The sequence below is a fragment of the Meles meles genome, chromosome 13 (assembly GCF_922984935.1).
Source record: "Meles meles chromosome 13, mMelMel3.1 paternal haplotype, whole genome shotgun sequence".
In the NCBI taxonomy this organism is placed as follows: Eukaryota; Metazoa; Chordata; class Mammalia; order Carnivora; family Mustelidae; genus Meles; species Meles meles.
The window spans coordinates 6,404,216-6,428,276 of NC_060078.1; the positions used below are offsets into that span (position 1 = coordinate 6,404,216).

Sequence of the window (24,061 nt, forward strand, 5' to 3'; positions counted from 1 at the left end):
AAAGTACCTATAATCTTATAAATGAACAAAGGAAAATAAGTTTTTCTAATACAGTGACTGGTAAAGTATAAAACATGAATGGCTAAAACAAAGAGCAAAAACCTAACAGTGTATTAGCTATACCTCTTAGTTTCATTTCATCAGAAATTTCATTAATATGGCATTTAATTCAACATATGTTTATGGGACATTTATTATCTGCCGGCTACTATTTTTGGCACTGGGAATAGGGCAAAAACAAAATCCCCACCCTCATGGATTCCATGAGGTAGAGACAGATGAAAACAAACATATTGTAATATCAGTAAGTGCTATAAAAAAATAAAACAGTAAGGATACAGAGTGACTGGGATGCTACTTCAGAGAGGGTGACAAGGACTGTCTAAGAGGTGGTATCTGAGCAGAAGCCTGAATGAAGTCAGAAAACGGGCCACGTGAGCATCTAGGAAAAGTATCCCAGGGCCTTGAGGTTAGTTTATGTTTGATGCATTGGATACGGAGCACAAGAGAAGTTAAAAAGTATTACAACGAGTGAGAGAAGTCACTCATTCCCACTTGCCAGGGATTGAAGTAAAGTGTGGAAAGGTGAAACAGAAGTGTTGCCCCGGAACTGTTTCTCCCCAACAACGGGAGTCTCCTTCCTGTCTGCCTCCCACCGCAGAGAGTCTGCAAGGCATTTTCAGCCAGTGTGAAGAACAGCACGGTGTAGTGACATTCAAGACTGGGAGGAGAGCAGGATAAAAGGGAAAATAAAGTTCAGTGTAAGCTATGTTAGGTTTGACAGGTGGTGTGGGAACCAAGCGAAGGACCCCGCAGATCTGCCTAACTGGAGCGCAGGTGGGGAGGCTGGACCTGGTGGGTCAATTCGGAAGTTACCAGCCTACAGATGTGTTTAAACAGGACTGGGAGGATGGCAGTAGCCAAGAGCGTGCTGTCCAACAGAGCGTTCTGCAACGACAGGACTGTAGCCAGTGGCTATCGTAGTGATCTGTGGGGACCTAGGAAATGCGTATAAATGAAGCAGAGAAGAAGATTCTAGGACTGAGCCCTGGGGTTAGCATCCCCGCGTCAGGGAGAGGCGTAGAATCCAACACAGGAGACTGAGCAGGAGCAGCAAGTAGGGCAGGAGAAAAATCAGGGCTGTGGTACCTCCGAAAGACCAGGTAAAGAAAGCTTCAATGGGAAAAGCTGACCAGACATGTCAAGTATTGCGGGAAGGCTGAGTAAGACGAGGACTGGGAACGGACCACTGGATTCAGCAACATGGAAGTCACTGACAACCTTGTCAGATGGTCTCAGTGGAGTGGCAAAGGCGGTGAAGAAGAGGGGCAAGGAGTTTAAGATGGTGCTTGACACGTTCTGCCATAAAGGGCAGCAAGGAGTTGGGGACAGCTCAACACAACATGGGATGGGGGAGGTGGTGCTTTTTCTTTTTTCTTAACAAGTGACATTACAGCATATTTGTAAGCTGAGAAACTATTATAGCATGTTTATATAGCATATTTCTCCAAAGAAGAACGGAAAATAGAAGAAAAACTAGAATGAGAGGAGGTCACTGCAGTGGGCAGTATGAAGGGGATGCGGCGTACACGTGCTAGGCACACCGGCAGTTCATGTAACGGAACCAAAAGGATGACAGGCCACGTGAGCACATGCAGAAAAATTGGTATATCTGGCAGTGAATGGACCAATATTTTGGTGCTTCTCTTTTCTTGGTGGAATAAACTGCAAGGCTGCAGGCTAAGAGTGAGAAGTAGGAGGAGGTGTTACCTGCTGAGTGGAATGGGGTCGCAACAGCTGCCCGTAAGAGACTTCTTATGAAGCTGTCATTAGTAATTAAGATTGAGTTCGGCTCTTCAATTCCTGGACCTGTACCTCAGCCAGTCCAATTCCCCAACATGTTTGCAAGCACAGAATGACAGAATGGAGGATGTCAAATCCCTTATGGGAGTCTAAATAGATGACAGGCACAGCATTCTCCCATCTGTGCCCACAGTGTCCCTGCCAAAGGTAGAAACTGGGTTATCCGGAAGGAATTATTCTTAGAAAACCCCTGTAACCCTTACTGTTCATCTTTTCCTTCTGTAAATATTTGAGAATCTTTTAAGTTGATCTCTAGAATTGTTTGTGGAGATAACATCAAGCTCACTCTATGTTCTTGTTTTATAATTTTGGAACTTTCTAATAGTGTTCAAATTCCCCAGAATTGCTCAAGGATTACCCACTCATCAGTGACATAAACACATTTTCTCAGAATCTGAATCTGAGATGTGAGCATTTAGGGCAGCCAGAAGTTCTGGTACCATCTCCTCTCTAATCATGGGCTTAAAGTTTCTATTATCATTCTTACATCCATCTTTATTAATCTGTGTGGAGAGCATTCTTCATGTCAGAGAAGTCAGTAACAAAACAGAAGCTGAGTTTCATTTACCCTCTGTATGCAATTATAGGGTCAGGTTTGTTTTTTTTTTAATCTTTAAATGTGAGTGGCGTTGACACACAATGTTACATTAGTTTCAGGTGTACAATGTAGTGAGGCAACTACTCTGTACTATGCGGTGCTCACCACAAGTGCGGCTACCAGTTTGTTTAAAACAAAAAATCTATTATCTGCTTGCTGTTTATCGTCTATATATAAAATGTAAAAGGTCAGCCTCAACCTTTTTCAAAACCTCAGCGCATTCTCTCTCAGGGCTGTATTCCTCTTTTACATGAGATTCCTGCATCCACATCTATATATTTTTGTTTCATATCCTCCTTTCCTTCTTCCGCACATGTTATTTTAAAATATGAGTTCATCTGGCCACTTGACCTTGCTCTTTTCTTCACATACTATTTCCAGTTGTTCAATAAAAACTCTGCCTATGGCCAGCTTACACACACTTTCCCTTCTGGAGACTACATCCATGGCATCATATCTATCTTTACTTGGAAATTTAGGGACTCTGTATTTCCTTTTTTTTTTTTTTAAATAACTCTGTATTTCCAATGCTCTAATTCCAGATTTCCTCCATATTCCTCTTACTGTTTCTTACTTATTTATTTACCATTTACTAAAACACCCACTCTGTGCTAGGTACTAAGAACACAAAATGTGAAAGTAATTTCAGTCTCTGCCTCTAAGAAGGTCCCATTATAGTGGCAAAGGCAAACCAACACACAGGGTGTTGTGTACTGATAAGGGGACACTAAATCCAATTTGGGTAGTCAGGGAAGCTTCATGAAGGGTGTAATCTTTCACTAAATGTTGAACATGTAAAGGAAGAGAGAAAATGGGGGGAGTTGGGGCGCCTGGGTGGCTCAGTGGGTTAAACGCCTCTGCCTTTGGCTCAGGTCCTGATCCCAGGGTGCTGGGATAGAGCCCCGCATCAGGCTCTCTGCTCCATGGAGAGCCTGCTTCCCCCTCTCTCTCTGCCTGCCTCTCTGCCTGCTTGTGATCTCTGTCTGTCAAATAAATAAATAAAATCTTAAAAAAAAAGAAAGAAAGAAAATTGGGGAGTAAAGGCATACAGACAGAGAGAGCAGCTCAAGTCAAGTCCCTGACAGAATTATGGTTAAGTTTGGTATCAAAATGCAAAACGAGAAGCAGGCAGATAAGGATGGAGAGAATAGTGACCAAGGGTAAGTAAAAAGAATTTCTGGTGGGCTGAGAGCTTGGCAAAGGTCAAAACCCATGAATTTTGGGTAGAATTACTTTTCTCGGGTGGTTGAGACTCTCTAGCAGGGCTCAGCTGCTTGGATCTAGCAGCAGGTAGCGCAGACTGTACCACCGATGTAGAAATGGGAGTTTTGGTGGGTGGAGGAAGGGAAAGAGAACTAAAGTACAAGCGGGAGAACAATCCATATGGTCAAAACAGGGATACAGACTGGCGAGGAAAGAGAAAGAGGCCAGGCAGATGTTGATACACAAGCTACAATACAGGCAGGCAGTCAATCTCTCTGAGATCAAAGAATAAAAAATGAGGGAATATTAAAAGGAAAAAAAAAACCCACGAGGGAAGAAAGGATACTAGAATTTTTAGATTTCTGAAACAAGAGTTCAGATGATAACACCCAGAGTGTAACCATACAAGCAGGTGTCTGAAATGCAGGTTAAGGTCACTGCCGTTGAGTAAACCATGAGGCTAGTTTTTTGGACAACAGATCATCGTTAGCTCTTAAAACAAAAGCTCCTTGATGACAGGGATTTTGACTGTTGCATTTACTGCAAAATCTACAGCATCTAGACCACCACGTGGCACAGCTATTTGCTGAATTTGTTAAATGAATGACCTGGGTTTCTCTCAGGGTTCCCATTATGTCCACTTGTCTAATGAAGCCCTCACAGTGAGTTGAAATTAGGCTCAGAGTTATAAGCTCTTCTCATTATCTCCTTAACCTTCTGGAAATAAAATGGTCAATAAAATTAGTCAGCAGCAGCTCTGCTTTTATTGAGTGAGACTCCCCACAGACATTTGGATAGTTGACTATGATATCTTAGCTCTGTTCTGGTTCTGTGATTAATTGCCATAACGCATTACCCAAAAGATCACAGAACTTAGCTATCTGCGGATAGCTCAGTCCTGTGGATGCTGACACGGTCCATTTCCTTGACATGCAGTATAAAACTATTACACTTCCCCTACACCAAGTCATCACTGCCTATGTTCTTCAGTCTTGGGCATTTTTAAATCTCTTGTCGTTTCTGTGTTTTAATCAGTGCTACCAAAAATATTACAGTGACCACTAAAAATACAACCTCAAGCTCAACAGCAGAATAAGGGCGCTTATGTCACCAAGCTTCTTCTCCAAGAACTATCAGATCTATCATCAATTCACTCATTCATAAATTCAACCAAAATTTATTATTCAATAAATATTCTAATAAATATGTACTGATCTCCTTACTCATTGTATTTTCCTAGGTGTTGAATTGGTTGTGATGGGGGTGAAAACAAAGGCAGAAGAGTGTGAATCTAGCAACTACTGGCCACCACACAACGTGAAGTTTGGCTTCCTTTTCCATGAACTGTCCATCCCACAGAGTTACTGTGTAGATCTATGAAGATTATATAACATCAGTAAACATTCTTGGAAAATAGAGTTCCCTCTAGGTACCCAGCACTAGGTGATGGTAGAGAGTGCCATCTGGAGGAGGAAAGAGATCATTACAATCCCTCCTTGGAGCAGTGTGTATGGAAATGTCAATGTTAGACTTTATGACCACACAGTATTCAAGGAAGCACTGAAAATAAAAGTAGGGAGTACCAGTGTATGTTGTTTTCTCCATGTCTTGTGACTTCTACAGAAAAGGAGTAGAGGAAAAATACAATAAGAAAGCTCATAATAACGAACTTTACTCTCAAAGCCTGATTAGAAATCATACCTTTTCCTCATGAAATGGTAATATCTGAAGGTCCCAACTCCTAATTTTCATCAAATGCCCAAAGTCCTAGCAAGTTCATTTTTAAAATAATATTATGTGCTTGCCTAAATTTCTTAATTAATATAATATTAGAGAAATTACCACTGGAAAGAATATTATTTTAGAAATGTATATGTACCAAAAAGGAGGAGACTGCTATCAACTAAAGGATTATTGAGAGGATCAAACACAACACGACACATAATAATAAGTATTCAATGAATTCTTTTGAACAGAACCTGCGGTGATTTGAAGCAGCCTTCTTGAAAATAAGGGCTGGTCGTTATGGACTATTAATTATGCTAAATCCCATCTCTCCAGAGTTTAATATATATGAAATACAGACTGATTAATGACTTTCCCAAAGATCTCATATATTCTTTGCAACACAACACTAAAAAAAACCCCTTTGGGAAAACAATAATAACACTATTTATGCCATTTCATAAGTGATATAAATAAAGGTAGGAATGTGAATGTTAGAATCACACATTTTCACAATGGCAGAAACTTTAGGCATCATATTCTCCATCCCCACATTCTACAGATGACAAAAACTGAAGCCCACAGGTCTGCTCTCCCACGGTTAAGTCCCATGACAGTTGCCTTAGGAGTTACATGATATTTTTAGAGCTAATTAATGAGAACTAAAATAGCCAAGTTTAGAAGACAAAGCCTTTCTTCTTCAGTCAGGTCAATTAAAAATTAGACAATGGGCAAAGAAGTTTCCTTAACACTAAATACTACCTCTAAATGTTATCCAGAACCTTTACTCAAATCCACTAGACTGCAATCTGTACACCTGGAAATAAGCTTCAAAAACCTCTCTCTGCAAACTTCTGGCTGTTGCACTAAGTGCAACTGCAATTAGGCAGTAATCCGGTCACTCTGTCCTATGCAGTTTCACTCCTCCAGGCTAATATCCTGCTACCCCAAACTTCTCAAGGTCTTCTATAGCTTCATGCTATCTTTCCCCATGGGTTTCCACATTTCCCATTTACATCAAGAAGTAAATGAACTGGGGGAAAAACAACAAGAAGCAAAACACTCTGCTCCTCCTCGAAAGAAGTATTTACATTTTAACAAGAAGCAACACCTTCAGTCTAACTGGAATTACAACAGAAGAGGGGTAGAAGTTGGCTCTGATATAGGTGTTCCATATTAAAAATGTAGGACAACAGGGGCACCTGGGTGGCTCAATCAGTTAAGCATCTGCTTTGGGCTTAGGTCATGATCCCGGGGTCCTGGGATCAAGCCCCGCATCACGCTCCCTGCTTGGCAGGGAGCCTGTGTCTCCCTTTCCTGCTCCCCCTGCTTGTGCATGTGTTCTCTCTCTCTCTCTCTCTCTCAAATAAACAAACAATAAATAAAATCTTTAAAAGAAAAATGTAGGACTACAATAATCCTTAACCAGTAAATGTGGGGTGGGAAACAGTTGTACTGTTCCTACTTTTATTCTGCACTATGCCTTTAGGCTAAGTTAAAGTACAAAAAAATGTGCTGAAATATTTTCAATTTATGTAGAATTGCATAGGCTGATAAAGAAAACTCAATGAAATGAAAAGGACAGTGGTTCAGAGCAACGGGTAGAAATCTAAGAAAGCAGTAGCCCCAGGAAAGTGAACATACTATTTTTTTTTTCATATTTCAGGGAGTCCACAAACAACACTGCCTGCTTTCCTCCCTCTCTCTAAGCCCATGACATTTTGGTTAACACTCTCAATTCTCTCTGTCGTGCTTGCCAGGACACCTGTGACTGGCCCAGAGAGAAATCATCGTGGCTCCTCATTTGACAAAACTGGCCCAGCCATGGTGTAGCAAGGCAGAATTTTAAAAGAAATTCAGAGGAAGTGACACCAAAATGTATCAAAGTTAAGCCCTTCAACAAGCAGTTCGTTTTCCCTAAAACAGAATGGGCAACTAGATATCTCTGATGAGCCTGCATTTGATCCTGAGCACCATAAAAGAATGGAAATTGAGACACCTGTGGTTATAGTGAGGTGGCAATAAACAGAACCATGAAGGCTCATCCAGGTAGATCATCCCTCCTCTTCCCCGCTTTACATCTCTGCTGGAAGAATGTGCTAAAAATTTTATACTGCATAGCTGATATGTCCTCAAGACAGATCTCTGGGTTTCTACAGAATAATGATAATGATGATGACGACGTAGCTGCCATCTACAAGTGACTACTACCCATCAGGCACTCCTAAAAGAACTCCCCTACAGCTGTTGGTTTAATCCTCACAACAATCTCATAAGTATAATTAGAGTCCTACTTGTCACATGTTAAAAGCTGAAGCACAGTAAGGTTAAGCAAGTGCTTCAGGTCACAGAGCTACTAAGTGTCAGAGGCAACATTCAGACGCAGGCAATCTGTCTGTATTCTGCGTTAAGACTTTCTCTTCTCCCCCCCCCCCCCCCCCCCCCCCCCCCCCCCCCCCCCCGCAATCATTAACTCCGCCCTCCAAATAACCAGCTCCTCCTCCCTCACTGCTATTTCCATGGATGGCCTCTACCCAGTCGCTCAGGGAGAAACCGAAACAGCACTTCATCTAGGCCCAGTCAGTTCTTTGGCTTGACAGCAGCCACTTACTACCTCTACGAACTTGGCTTCTTGGCTTCTTCTCTCTAAGCCTCAGTCTTATCTAGAAACGCATCAAGTTGTTGTGGATATTTAAATTACAGGAGATAACGCACATAAAATGCATTGCACAGTGCCCAGCACACCGTAGGAAGATCAATACTTACTCCCGATTATGATCACGACCTTGAATCTGTTTCTCTCCCTGCAACCTGAGGCCTGAGCGTCCTCGGCTCCTCAACCCCTCTCTCACCTGCAATACCACCACCCTCTTAACTGGTCACACTGCCTGGTCTACTTTCCATCCAATCCAAATTCTGTAACTGCTAAAACTGTCATTCACGTTTCTTAAAAATAGTAAGCGACACTCTAGTTCTTAGGGAGGAAGTTTCCAACTCATTATTACTATTATCATTATGGTGCTCTGTATTTCCCTCACTGTCCAACCTTCCCAAGCTCTCGGTACACCTCAGGACACCCTGTCCATAATTCCTCCTAAGGGTACTCACTTTCTCAACACTATTTCACTAATGCTTTTTGTCATGTTGCTGCTGCTATAGAAATTCCTATTAATTCCCAGTTAATTACTTTCTACATGCCTCTTAGGACTCACCGTATTGTGTTACAGTATTGTATTGTTTCTTTCCAAACTAGATTATACTTCCCTTAAGAAGGGGAGTCGGGTCTCATTTGTTAAAACAAACAAACATACAATTTTTTTTTTTTTTTGCCTAGTACAGTATTGCCACGAATAGTAAGAGCTCAACAAATAAAAACTAATTCGCTTAATACTAACTATGATAGAAAATATTTTAATATTCAAATTACTTTAGGAAATCTTCCTGCCCCTAACGCTTTCAGAAATAGCCACATATACAAGACTTTTTCCATTCCTTAGCAAACATTTAAGATACTAAGGAAAGCGCTACAGAAACATGTAGAAATTTCCACAAAATCTTTTTAGATTAAAAACAAAAAACTTCAGCAATAAAATCTTGCATGTTTATTCTTCCTATGTTAAAGATTATAACGCAGTATATACAGTTTAAGAGCTTTTTAAAACCGATTCTAGAAATAATGGTTTTCCATACCTCTTAAGGAGACACTATAAACAGAGCTTGGCATCTTATCCTAAATGTGAAATGAAAATAATAAAAATAATTTCTAAGCAACATCATAATGATCAGTAGTTTCTAATATATACTTTGTATAAGGTAAAAGATTTTGTAAAATAAGTTTCTGAAATACTGAGCACAGATATGTACAAGCTTTGAAGATACCACATAAGCATACATAGCAATAGTTTCCTCTTACTCATAATAATCTATAATTCTTATAGACACAGTGAAAATTAGCTTTATTCTAAAAACCATTTAGTTGGGGCAGTCAAGTACAGAAAAATGCATTCACTGCTATAAAACTTTTCACATCAAGAAAGATTAACAGTGAGATCAAATTCAGATGCTGCTGCTTAATCTACTGCTCTCTAACCAGCCATGAAGATGGACAGATAGTAGGAGAGAAGGGCATAGTGAGTGAGAGTGATAGATAACAGAAATAAAAAAGGAATGTGTATATATATATATATACACACACACACACACATACACACATACATAAAGCAAATGCATTTCAGATTCAACCTACACTTAATATTTTTTTTTCTGCCTCATTGAGTATCATCACAGTTTAGTTTCTACCACTATGGTAAAAATGTGCAAAGACACGTGCAAAGACAAAGGGTTAAAGTTATAAATGAATTATATACAAGAAACCAAACACTATCACTTTGAGTAGTGTATAAGGCATTTTTTGGCTATGAGATTATTTTCTTAAAATCCATTAGTTCAAGAGATTAATGGCACAAAGAATACTACACTAAAAGTCAAGGGACTTTTGCTTTTCTATTTTGCCTCAACACTCTAGGATCTCAAGCAAAATGCTTAACCTTTCTGATCCCGATTCTTCTTATACATATTAAAACAAAAATAAAACTAGATGATGTCTATCTTTAAGACTGTGAACTTTCATAATAGTATAGCATTCAGAAAATAGTAATACAGTAACAGTAAACATCAAATTTCATTTAAGATTAAAATTACATATTCTAGGGACACCTGGGTGGCTTAGTCCGTTAGGCGTCCAACTCTTGGTTTTGGCTCAGGTCATGGTCTCATTTCAGATAGACAGAGCCCTACCGGGCTCCACCCTGGGCAGAGTCTGCTTGAGATTCTCTCCCTCTCCCTCTGCCCCTCCCCTGACTTTCTCTCTCAAGTTAATAAGTAAAATCTTTTTAAAAAATTATACATTCTAAATGTTGCCCTAAATTGTGCATAATCAAGTTTTGTCAAAACTACCTTACTGGATTCTATTTTTCAGAAATAATGTGTAGAGAAAATAAATATCTTTCCGCTGTATGGAATATATGATTTCAAAAATAGTCTCTAAAATATTCAAATACAGCAAAAAAGAACAGTTACCAGCATTATCATCTTTGGAAGAATTATTAAAGAGGAAATCCAGAGAAAAGTAAAGGATTTTAATCTTTAATGAACTCTAAGTTATAATGCAATAAAGATCTAATAAAGTCTAAACACGCAAATATTAATAAGCAGCATAAAAGCAAGCTGATAGGCATAAGCAGCTGTTCTACAAGTTACACCAGTAAAACCTCCTTTTGGCATTGGCCAGGATACACTGAACTGTGCACTTCAATGAATCCATACCCAGAAGCAGTAACAATGAATGCATTTTATGAACTGATAAATGTTTTGTTGCCCTTTCAAATAAGCCACATTAATATAATAAAAGAGGAAATCATTCTCAGGATTGCTTAATTTTACACTCATCCAAACTCAAATAATTACACTGCTAAAATAATATGTATGCAATTATGATTATTCTTCTTCAAACTAAGGAACTCAGACAAATGAACTACAGAACTAATAAAAATTCTATTGTAGCAAATCACATTTTGATCAGAGCAATCTTAAAGATGGAAGAGAAAGGAAAAATTAATATACTATTACTGCTCTTTAAAAGTTCATAATACTCAAATGAGCATGTGGAATTGGTTTCACTTATGCTAAATAAATAACTGAAAACACATTTAGCCAAAAATCAAATGCTACAACAAAAAAATTTAAATGTACTTAACCAAAATATATTTCCAATAAGCAAAGATACAGTTACCTTTGAAACAAACAGTTAAGCACAAGAACAAGTTCCTAAAAAAATAGCGAATCCATCCCAACAACAATCCTGGGGGTGGGACATGGTTAAACCATGCCAAAAAACAGGCTTGAAAGTAGAGAAAAAATAGCCAACATTATTCACAAAATTAGAACAAATAATACTAAAATTTATATGGAACTACAAAAGAACCCAAATAGCCAACCTGATCTTCTGTTTTAATGTTTTTATTTACTTATACACATACACATCACATCACATCTTCTTTATCCATTCATCTATTTATGGATACTTTGGATGCTTCCATAATTTGGCTAGTGTAAATAATGCTGACATACACACGGGGTACATGAATCCCTTTAAATAAGTGTTAGGCAAACCAGTCTTGAGAAAGAAGAACAAAGCTAGAGGTATCACAATCTCAGATTTCAATATATACTACAAAGCTATACTAATCAAAACAGTAGGGTACTGGAACAAAAACAGAAACATATATCAACAGAACAGAATAGAGAGCCCAGAAATAAACCCATGCTTCTATGGTCATATAATTTACAACAAAGGAGGCAAGAATATATAATGGGAACAAGACAGTCTCTACCAGATCGCTTTCTTATACTATACACAGAAATTAACTCAAAAAGGACTGAAGACTAAATGTGAGACCTGAAACCATAAAAATCACAGAAGAGAGCTCAGACAGTAATGTCTTTGATACCAGTCATAGAACCATTTTTCTAGATATATCTCACAAGGCAAGAAAAAACAAAAGCAAAACTAAACTATTATGATTACACCAAAATAAAAAGCTTCTACACAGTGAAGGAAACCATCAATAAAACAAAAAGGCAACGTGTTGAATGGCAGAAGATGTCCGCAAATGATATATCTAATAAGGGGTTAATATCCAAAATATATAAAGAACTTATATAAGCCAATACCAAAAACCAAATAATCTGATTAATAAATGGCCAGGCAACCTGAATAGACATTTTTCCAAAGAAGACATACAAATGGATAACAGACACATGAGAGAAATGCTCAATATTGTTAATCATCAGAAAAATGCAAATCAGGGGGCGCCTGGGTGGCTCAGTGGGTTAAAGCCTCTGCCTTCGGCTCAGGTCATCATCCCAGGGTCCTGGGATCGAGCCCCACGTCCGGCTCTCTGCTCCGCAGGGAGCCTGCTTCCTCCTCTCTCTCTGCCTGCCTCTCTGCCTAGTTGTGATTTCTCTCTGTCAAATAAATAAAATATTAAAAAAAAAGAAAAATGCAAATCAGAACCAGAATAAGATATCACCTTAAACATGACAGAACAGCTAGAATCAGAAAGGCAAGAAATGACCAATGGAGGATGTGGAGAGAAAGGATGCACAAACCAGAACTACCCTTTGGTCCAGTTATTCCACTACTGGGTATTTAACCAAATAAGGTGAAAACACTAATCAAAAAGATAGATGCCCCTTATGTTTATTGCAGCATTATTTATAGTAGCTAAGATGTGGAAACAACCCAAGCATCCATCAATAGATGAATGGATAAAGAAGATGTGGTATATATACAGAATGGAATATTATTCAGCCACAAAAAAGAATGCAATCTTGCCATTTGCAATGACAAGGGTGGAGCTCGAAAGTATAATGCTAAGCGAAATAAGTCAGAGAAAGATAAATATTAGGATTTCATTCATATGTGGAGTTTAAGAAACAAAATAAATGAGCAAAGAAAAAAAGAGAAACAAACAACACCAGACTCTTAAATACAGAGAACAAACTGGTGGTTGCCAGAGGGGCGGGAGGTGAGGGAGATGGGCAAAATAGATCAAGGGGCTTAAGAGTACCCCCAGCGTGGTGAGCACTGAGTAATATTCAGAATTGCTGAATCATTATAGCACCCAAAACCAATATAACACTGTTAGTTATATTTCAATAATAAATAAAGAATAGCATGTCAAAGAAACAAAAATCCAAAAAGAAGAGGAAAGAAAATTAATATACATCAATATTTATCAAATGTGTAACTAGGCTTCAAGCATCATCCCAAATATATATGACATACAATATATAACATATATAAATTACATAATTATATCAGATATAATTATATATAACTTAATATTCAAAAGTATCACATAACAGAAATAGTAAACTGTTATGATTTTAGACAGTTGAAATATCCAGAAATAGTCACAAATGCTAGCCAGTAAATTCGAAAAGTTGCTTCTAGAAACCTCATTTCTCTGGTCTAGAAGCCTATATTCTTTTCAAAGGCTTCTTAAGAGAGAAGAGACTTATTTTAATTTTAATTTTTAATTTTTGAAAAATGTCTTAAAGATTTATTTACCCATCCGAGAGAGAGAGTGTGAACAAGCCTGCACAGAGCCCCATGGGGGTGGGGGTAGATCCCACAACCCTGAGATTAGGACCTGAGCAGAAACCAAGAGTCACATGCTCAACCTACTGAACCACCCAGGCACGCGAGAAAAGAGACTTTGCAGGGGCACCTGGGCGGCTCAGTCATTAAGTGTCTACCTTCAGCTCAGGTCATGATCCCTGAGTCCTAGGACTGAGCTCCAAATTGCTTTTCTCTCCCCCCTCCCCTTGCTTGTGTTTACATTAATAAAAAAATAACTTTATAACATCTTACGGTTTTCAGGTAAGATCTCAAGAGCGTTTTGTTCTTCTACCAGAAGAAGTCCATATGTTAAGACCTCTACTTTACCTATTTATAAAAAGTTGGTCTTCTACAATCTGTCAGAGTCAAAGAATGAAAGGAGAAATTGACTTAGCAAGAAAGTAGCAGGAATAAAGTTTGGCCGGTTGTAGGAGATACAATTCTGGAATAAGAGTCAGACTGAGGCTCTGCCTCAATCCCTGCTCCAGCACCCCTAGATCTTTGAATCCCCATGCAGAGAACAAGAAGATGGAATTTATCTCTTGTTACTTTTTAAACTCTAAAACCTACGGGCAGTGTTCCTGAGATGTGTTAATGTTGCAATATAGAGAAAGAAACTTTGGTTAAAGCTATTTGATAAAAACTAATCAACACAAATTATAAAAAAAAAATCAGTGTTATGGGATCAGGAATCCTGCACTAATAAGCCTTATGCTTATGTGTACACACCATCCTTCCCCTAAAAAATGAAGAGAAAAAAAAAGTGGAACCCTAGAGTTAGTCCACAACCTAAATGTCACCTTACAGTATTTCACCAAATTAGGAATTCTCTCTTCAATAAACACTTCCTACCTATTTCAGCTTCTGATAAGTTGTAGTTATTACAAAGTTTGTCATACTTGATTTAAAATGTATCTTCCTCTTACTTTCACTATTTCCATTACAACAAAATTACTAACTAGACCTTAACCAGGAGGCATTGGTTGGAAATCCAGCTCCCTCCTAGTTTTTAGCCCCTCATCTCCACTGGCTTCTCTACTACCTAAAGTAAATATCTATGTATATCCTGTTAATACCTCCCTCTTTCAAGGTTACTCAAGCATGGTCTCCACTGGAAGTGGTCTTCCCGCCTCGCTTCACCTCTCTATGTACCTCAGTCTGACTTTTGCCCACACTCCTTTCCCAAAACTAGTCAGGCCAAGATCATCAACAACTTTCTAATTGCCAACGGACACATTCCAGTTCTTATCATATTTGACCTCTCTGAAGAACATAAGGCATATGAAACGACATTCATTCATTCCTTGAATCTCTCCTTTCTGGATTTATGAGATAACAAATCTCTTTTGGCTTTCCTTCTACCCTGCCTAACCACTCCTGTTCAGTCTCCTTAGTTGGAATCTTCTTTACTAGCTCCTTCATGCTGGTGAGCTTCTGGATTCTGTCCACTGCCTCACTTCTCTTTCTTTGTGTTTTCTTTTGATGATCTCATCTACTTCTAAGGTTTCTAGTATGACCTATGCGTTAATGGATTCCAAATTTTCATATAGAGATGGATAGATTTTCATATAGAGATGAATCCAGAACTTCTTTCAAATCTCCACACTCTTATAGAACAAAACATACCCAGAACATTTTAGGGCAGTATTATAGAGCTAAAGAGAATAATCTTAGCCTAGTAAGCTCCATTCATGTCCCTCTAATTTAGGGGTCCATTCATTCTCAACATCCACAGCCCCTTTCCAAGGTGATAGCTCCTCTAGTTACCTGTCACTAATAAGACTAAACATCTTGATTTGCCTACGACAGTTCTGGTTTGTGCCTGCTGTCCCAGAGTAACTATTAATGACATTCTTTTCATTTTCAAAATAACACTTGTTTGGTCAATAAATTATATGATCACCCTACTTGCCCATCTATCCTTCCTGATTTTTTTACACACAACTAGATGAGTCTTTCTTCCTCCCTGGATTCTTTACTACCTAGCTTTAGGAACCCTAGTTCCATTTCTAAGAAACATCGTGATATCCTTCACCTTTACATAAGGCAATCATTTCATCTCCTCCTCTTAAGACATCACTGTATACACCCAGATTCCAGGCCAGGAAGACAAGCTAGCATTATTCTGGTTATTACCTGGTTTCCAAGGTGACTTGTGCATCATTATTATGCCATTTTATCCATTTCTAAGGCTACATTACAGCTATATTTATAGTTGTCAACTACTGACTTTGAGTCTTTCATCTCCATTTATGGAGAACTTGGTCATACAACTCCCGCTTCCTCTCCATACAACGTCTGGAGCCCTTATTCTGAGGGCTGCATTATCTGTAAGAACAAATAATCTCTATATACTAGGATTCAGAGCTCTTTTATTTCCTTTTCTTCAATGACCTCTACTTTGTAGAGTGTAAGCATAGTTTAGTAGGTGGTTGTGAAAAATAAGTATGATAACCTATGGAAGGCATGTAGTATGGTGACTAGTATACAGTACTCAATAAATGGCAGCTTTTATTAATATTACCATTGCTGTAATTAGCACTATTAATCTTGGCTACCTACTATCATTGGCCGTACATTGGCCCATACCATCACCCGCAACTGTTTCCACTCCAGAGTCTTAGAGTTAAGACCTCCCATCATGTGCCTATTCTTCCATCCCTTAGTAGTCCTTCCCTCCCACAAATCCCACAGCTCCTCATTGAGATTCTTCACCTTCTTTGTTCTGCACACTGCTCAGACCCATCCTGGCTTCGCTGTCTTCCTTAATCAAGCAGGATACCTCTGGCTCAGCCTTTCCATTAGCAACCTCATCATCACTCAGTCCCTTGACTTTATACCATCCCCCAACCCAAGTTCTACATCATACCCTCCCTTCCAATGCTCATCCAGATTCAGTCTAACTTCCACTCCTCATCCAGATTCAGTGCTTTCTGCACCATTACATAGAGCTACTGGAGAAAACTCCTTAACCATTCTGATTGGCTGCTTTCCTTATTTGTGATTTCAAGGGTGTTTATCACTATCCAGCAATTAGGTCAGTGGTCCCTGGTCAAGCCCCTTTCCCAATCACAACAGTAACTCTTCCCATGAACATACCCCAATCCATGCTCTTCTGCCTCAATTTCAGCAGATAAACTGGCTCCATGGAGACAAGAGATGCCATCCTGGACTTGTACCTATATTATATCGGTACCTACTCTATTTCCTTTTCTTTTTTTTAAACAGGAAGAGGCATCACCGCCCTTCTTCAGGGTAACCCATTCACCTGCACTCTTGTTCCCCACCCTTCCATTTCCTCTGAGGTTATTTCTGATTGTCTTCTTTCTCTTGAGACTTCAATTTTGTGACTTTAATTTTCTTTCCTCTTCAATGGACCCTTCTCATCAGTCCACGAAAGTTCCTTAACTCTTCATGTTTAAGGAAAAACAAAACTTCCCCAATCACATCTCCCCACTCAAGCTTCTACCCACTGTCCTCTCTTCCTTACCAAAAGTATTTGAAAGGATGTGTTTGCTGGATGAAGGAAGACTTATTTGGTTAAGACTTTTCTGAGTTCCAGAGTGACCTACATATTTTGAAAATTTTAATTACATGTGACTTGGTTCTGATTAAAAAATAACTATTTTCACCAAACTGATGTGAACTGATGAATTTCACATCTCCAAATCTGTTCTTTCACCTATATTTTCAAATTTAAGATCAATTACCAGCATCACCATTCACCCAGTCAGACAATCTAGAATCCTTAAAGCCCACTTTGTTTCCTCCTTTTCTTTTATCCTATATCTAAGTAAGTCCTTTCTAAAATCTACCACATCTGTCCCCTTCATGTCTTCCCTGGGCTCCTACCATTGAGGCCTCCTCATCTGATGCTACTTCACAGAGAGGTTGTGAGAGTTAACTACAATAATAAATGGGAATGCACTCTGTAAGATGAGAGGTACTTAAAAAGATTATTTAATATTATCACACCTTTGGCAAAGTGAGCAAGAGGTTAGTATAACTTGTTCTTAAAACAACAACTCTGTGTCTTAATAATCAGTGCCTTGTTTTCTAATCACAAATTACAAAGCATCTGCTTGGCAATCTGATTTATAATTTTTCTAGGAATCACTTAGTGTCAAGATGTTCAGTGTATAGATTCTAGGCTTCACTACCCACCCCCGACTCCATTCTTAAATTTAAAATACGTGATTCTTCAGATTTCTGGCAAAAATCCTCTATCCTCTTTACTTTGTAAAGACGAGTGGTTACAGTTGTATAAACATTTCTAAGTATGTGCAGTATTCCCCCTTATCGTTCATCTATTTCTTTCACTCATTTAAAGTGGCTAGAAGTTCTCTTATTTCCTCATGCATTTGGAGTTTCAATTTCAAGGAATCACATTTGGTTGCAACAATAACTAGCCTTCTGGAAAACTGTTTAATTCTTTTCTTGATGAATTAAAAGGATCACACTTTAAGCATTACGTTTTCATATTATTAAATAAGATCCCCCCCTTTATTGGACCTGAAAAGCATTCAAAGTTTCCAAATGTATCAGGTCTCTCTCAATTACTATAAATCAAGGCCAAGAGAATTAAGAGAAACAAGGACAAATACTGGTGAGAAGAAATAGCAAAAGAAAGTAGGATCCAAGAGAATATGGTGTTCCCACTGATTCCAGGTTCATCTTATAACTAGTTATTAATCTGACAGTTTTAAAAATATACGGTCAGAATATATTTAGGTTGAAAATCCACTTAAAAACATGAGTTTATAACCTGGGTTCTTAATGTGAGTGTTAGACCTTAAACTCTAGGAGCCCGATATAGTTTTGATACATATTTTACAGGCCAAATTCTATTGTTCCAAATACTGAATAATTTGATGAAAAGATCTCCATTTAATGGGATGGCCCATTTATCTCAAGCCATCTTTAATGAAACTAAAGAATTAGGATAATCCCTCTATATTACTGACTCATTAATAAAGTATTAAAAATACAGGTCATTTCCATTGTAATTTCACAAATGGCCAAGTGAAGCCACGTTTGATAACAAGATTTCTGAGGCTTAAAAAAAATTCTTGAACTTAAGCCAGTCATCTAAACATAATTTAGGAAAAGATTAATCATTTGAGGTGTTCAAGTTACAAAGGTATTCTGAAACTCTGGATTATATGGCCTTCTCTACAACTGAAACTAACAAACATGCTCTGAGGGCAAGCATATAAGAACAAAACTGCCCTTGGTGAAATGAAATGACTAAGGTGGTCCAAAAGAACTAAAAAGAAAATGAGTATGGAAAAATATTTGGCAGTTTATGGGTGAAAATATTAAGCCCCTGGTAAAGTCAAGGTAATGTAACATCTTCAGTACAAAGTCACTGCAATCTACAGCTAACAATCTCTACTTGGACATCTCATTTTACTGTTTTCTGACCAACCCCTCGTAAACCTCATCTCAGTACATGTGTACTTCATCTTTACACTCACTTAGGAAAAACACTGTGATGACTGTAAGTCTCCTCTTGAGTCTACCCTCAGTTCATCCGAAATCAACCACTCCATCAGTTCCACTCTGGTCCAAATTATAATCATCTCTGGCCTGAATTATGGCAAGAGTCCCAGAGCTAACATCCCTGCTTCCACTTCTGCCCAATCCCTCCCCCTGGCCCAAATTGCCTATTCTCCACTCCAGCCACCAGGGTGACCCTTTAAAAAGCCTGTTGTATCTCTTCTCTATTCAAAGGGATGACTCCCCTTCTTACTTAGAATGTTAGACCAAGTCCGTCTAAAGGCCTACAAGGCTTCACCCAACCTGATTTCCCATTCCTACTTAACTGACTTCAATTCTACTACTCCTACTTTACTCACTCCACCATAGCCAAATCAGCCTTTGCGCTGTCCTCTAACATGCCCTGTACACTCCTGCCTCAAAGCTGTTGCAAGTGCCTTTCCTGCTGCTTCAACACTCTTCCCCTAGAGAGGGGTATGGAGTACTTCCCCACTTCTTCTGATCTTGTGCTCAAATGCCACGTTCTCCAGGAAGTCTCCCCTGGCTACCTCTCCTTAAAATTGCAACCCTCTCCCCTTATCCACGTTCTCCAGGAAGTCTCCCCTGGCTACCTCTCGTTAAAATTGCAACCCTCTCCCCTTATCCTCCCTCTTTCCTGCTTTTTCCTCTGAGTCCTTAACACAAAATGACATAGCACATATTTTATTATCTGAGATCCCCCACTAGGATGTAAGCTCCATGAAGGAGGGGATATTTATCTGTTCAGAAAACGGGCACACAGTCCATGCTCCATAAATATTTACTAAATGTATACATCATTTTATAGCTTTCAAACTGCTGCCATGTGAGTTAAATTATATAATAACTCATTTTCTCCTAATTCCTCCAATCTTTAGGCAGTAACAATATGGAAGACAGCAAAGAGCTATTAGGGAAAAAGTTGCTGACTAGTTGCTAAGCTCTGTAAAACAGATACCCCAGATTTATAACTGCATCTATAAAATGAAAGCTCAGAGTCAACATCTTTATTAGCTTAAGGTTTCTGGGTGTGGAAGTTTAAAGCAGCAGCAGGCCCGCCAGGAACCATCAGGAAGAAAAGCCCAATACAGTCTGTGCTATCGATGTGTTCGACAAAGCCGGGGAAAATTAGAGCTGAACTCGGTGTTCAAGGAAATGCTGGTCCGCATTCAGCACGAGACTCAACATTTTCTATCTGCTCCAAACAAGCCTCACCCACCACCAAGTGCGGTCGGGGGGGGGGGGGGGTGCGGAGTCTGCCGAGCACACGGGGCTGGTTTGTTTTGTTCAGCCCGATAAGAGCCAAGGCCAGGGAGCGGCTCCTAACGCCTCGGACCCGGGCCCTCCACCGCCCCACAGCCGTCGACCTGCACACGGTGGGGTCGGCAGGGGCGGAGGTCTCCTGGGTCGTTTCTCTAACCGCTGGATCCTACCGCAGGCGAATGGGCCCCTCGGCCGGGCTCCAGGGACGCCCGCACAGACGGCAGACGTCTCGGGGACTCTCCGGAGTGTCTCGCTCCCTGGCCAGGGGGTCACAGGCGCGGGGAAGGCGGGAGAGCGAGGCACCGGGGGAGATGACAGCTGGGACCGCGCGGCGGGACCGGAGCGCAGGAGCGACCGCAGGGTGGCGGCGCGGGAACCGTCCGCTCCCGCCGTCGACCTGCGGTCCGGGCCGGGCGGGGGGACCCGTGCCCCCGCAGCGCACCGCACACACGACCCCGCCAGCAGCGGGTCGCCGCCGGCCGCCCCGCCCTCCGCCCCGCCGGGAAATAAAGTTGGTGGCGGGTGGCCGCAGCGAGGGTCCGGGGGCAGCTCCCGCCCGCCGCTCAGCGGCTGCCCAGGGCTGCCCGGGCGCCGAGGGGGACGTCTCGGAGAGCCGCAGCCGGGAGGACGCCCGAGGACGGGCTTGGGGCCGAGTCCCCCGCGCCCTCAGCCGGGTGGCCGCGAGCCCCCCGCCCCGGCTGACCTAGAGCCCCCCGCCCTGGCTGACCGCCGCCGCCCCCAAGCCCCCGTCCCTCTAGGCCGCGGACGGTGTTCGGGACCCCCCAGCCGGCGTCATCGGCGCCCACGGCCGCCTTTACCTGCTGTGGGGCCGCCGCCGCGCGCTTCCACTCACCGAGAGAATCCCCCGTCGTCGTTGCTGTCGCCGCCGCCGCCGCCGCGAACTCCCCACCCCCGCCCCCTCAGGTAACCCAGGAAACCGGGAACACCGCCCCCTCCCCTCCCCCGTCCGGACCCGACCCGACCGCCTGCGCGTGCGCGCCTGCCCCGCCTCGCGCACCCCGCGCCCCGCCCCTCGCCGGTAGGGCGCGTCGACGTCGCAGGCGTGACGCGTGGGGCGGCCGAGCCAATGAGGCGGGGAGGGGGGGCGGGCCGAGCCAATGAGGCGGGGAGGGGGGGCGGGCCGAGCCAATGAGGCGGGGAGGGGGGGCGGGCCGAGCCAATGAGGCGGGGAGGGGGGGCGGGCCGAGCCAATGAGGCGGGGAGGGGGGGCGGGCCGAGCCTCAGGGTGGGGGCCTCTGGGGTTTCTCCCAGCGCGGGGTGAGGGGGGCTTGCCTGAGGCGGTAGCCCTGTCTGCGGTCCCGGCTGTGTCAGACGCAGGAGCGAGCGACCGCCGTCGGAAAGCATCGAGCCCTTGCGCGGCGCCCGCTTCCCCCAGTCAGCGTAGACCCGCCCTGTCCCCCTTGTGTGGGGCCGGCGGCCGGGGTGCAGGACGCGTGGGGCGGGCGTGGGAGCGGGAGGGCTCCCGCGGGGGGCCGAGCTCGCCTTCGGGCCGGAGAAGGCCGTTCGCGGGCCGCGAAGCCGCCGTGGAAGCGACCTGGCGCGAACGCGCGTCTTTCGGTTCCGCGCTTGTGCACAGCGCGCGGCCGCGGCCGGTGCCTCCCAGCGGCGGCGCCTCTGGCCGGGGGCCGCGGGCCAGCACGGGGAGGCTGGGCTGCTCAGCGGAGGGCCTGGCCCGGCCCGTGCCTGACGGGCCGCTGCCCCCAACGTCCGGTGTCGGAGAGGACCCCGCTCCCCGCCCAGTCTCCGCGACACCGCGCCTGCGGCCTGTCGGACGCGCCCGGGGAGGCCCGGAGCGGGGTTCGCGGCCTGCCTCGTCGTGCACCCCGTGAGCAGGCGGTCTGCGAGCGGACGGGAATTGCGTTAGGATCGGCAGTTTATGTATTTTTTGCACAGGAATCGAGAAATAGAAATAATTCAGGACGTGGTGTGGTAAGGCGGTGGACCAAGTGCCCCTTTCGCACGGCCCGCGACGAGCGAAGGAGATAGTTCGTCAGGGCTGGGACCGGTGCTGTGGCCAGCGGTGGTCCCGGGGAGAAGTCCGCACTTTAAAACACTCCCCACCGACACTCGAAGCTCAACCCTTAGCTAGCAACTTCGGGCAGAGACTGCCCACTCCCTCCGGCAGTCCGTTAGGATGCAAGAGCTCTAGCGGTGCACGACCCCAAGTCACTGACGGGTCCGTGTGGGAGATGTCCGAGGGAATTCACTACTCGTTACACGAATAATAATAAGTACCCGCTAGGGGCCAGGTACCCGGTACCCCGCTAGGGGCTGGAGATCCTCTGATGAATCTCCCTGAACTAAAAGAGGAAGAGGAAGCCAACTTGACCTGCTTTACGGTTTTACCTAACAGTGAACCTACTCTTGTGCTCGCATCCACGTTTACCCACTATCTTAAAAACATGTTGTTGTTGTTTTTTTTTTTCATGTTGTTGTTTTAATGCACAAAGAAGTCATAGAAATGATAATTAACAATCCAGTTTCTGTTTCTTTTGAATGCAAGATAGTCAATGACCATGATTTTGTTAAAGCCAAACAGAATGAAATAGACTTTGTGTTACAACGGTACACAATTAGTCCTCAAAGTATTCTTTATTTGTAAAGGGCACGAAGTAATGTCATTTCTGACGATTCTCTTCTCTGTGTATCTGCATAACCAAGCTACCACAGAATGAACTTTGTTCTAAAGTATCTTAGAATACAGATGTTAAGTATACGTAATTAGATAAAACTTAGTTCAAAAGATTTCAGATGAACACAGGAAATGTGTAACTGTACATTCAATAGAAGAAAGAAAAAGTAATAGATATGTAGAAGGAAGGATTACTTATGTATGTATCACACTTTGGAAAATTTTGTAAGTGGGAAGTTCTTCAGATACTTTGACTTTAAATTTAGGCTCATCAAGGTTATAAAAGATGCAGTTAATCTACAGTTGACTTGGACAACACAGGGTAAGGTAGGGGTGATGACCCTCCCCTTCTGACTTCCCTGAAACTCAACTATTGATGGCCTTCTGTTGACCAAAAGCCTTACCTATAACATAAACAGTTAATTAACATGTATTTTGTATACTGTATTCTTAAAGTAAGCCAGAGAAAAGAAAATGTTAAGGAGAAAATTAGTAAGGAAATTACATTTATCCTAGTGTGTTGTACTTACTGAAAAAAATCTGTGTTTAGACCTATGCAGTTCAAATCCATCTTGTTCAAGGGTCAAATGTAAATGTGCATTCCTCATTAATTATTCACCAAAATGCCTCAAAATAATAATTTCATGATTACATGGATATATAAATCACACCATGTCACACCTCCACTCAAAACCCTGAAATGCCTCAAAATAATAACTTCATGATTACATGGATATATAAATCACACCATGTCACACCTCCACTCAAACCCTGCAATGCCTGGGTGGCTCAGTGGGTTAAAGCCTCTGCCTTCAGCTCAGGTCATGATCCTAGGATCCTGGGATGGAGCCCCATATTGCGCTCTCTGCTCATTGGAGAGCTTGCTCCCCCACCCCCACCTACTTGTGATCTCTGTCTGTCAAATAAATAAATAAAATATTTAAAAAAAAAACCTGCAATGGGGGCGGCTGGGTGGCTCAGTGGGTCAAATGTCTATAGTATTTTGTTAAGGCAACCCTAGTAGACTAATGTACCCCCAAATAATTTTAATAAA

The 24,061-nt window shown here is 42.0% G+C and overlaps 2 protein-coding genes across 5 annotated transcripts in view; one reads left to right on the forward strand and one right to left on the reverse strand.

Moving 5' to 3' along the window:
- The window catches only part of LYST (lysosomal trafficking regulator), a 178,005-nt gene extending 156,736 nt beyond the window's left edge, over positions 1–21,269 (reverse strand). For 2 of the 4 annotated variants that reach the window (XM_046026230.1, XM_046026227.1), the window contains exon 1: positions 21,173–21,246. The gene's annotated coding sequence lies outside the window, so the exon portion shown is untranslated. Of the gene's footprint in view, positions 1–1,770; positions 2,002–21,172 lie in introns of all 4 variants that reach the window. The other 2 variants (XM_046026229.1, XM_046026228.1) reach the window with 2 other exon arrangements.
- On the forward strand, positions 911–21,282 carry LOC123955560 (basic proline-rich protein-like). The gene is made up of 2 exons (XM_046027740.1): positions 911–1,009; positions 20,383–21,282. The coding sequence occupies exons 1-2, from the start codon at positions 911–913 to the stop codon at positions 21,280–21,282; spliced, it is 999 nt and encodes a 332-aa protein (XP_045883696.1).
- The last annotated feature ends 2,779 nt before the right edge of the window (positions 21,283–24,061 follow it).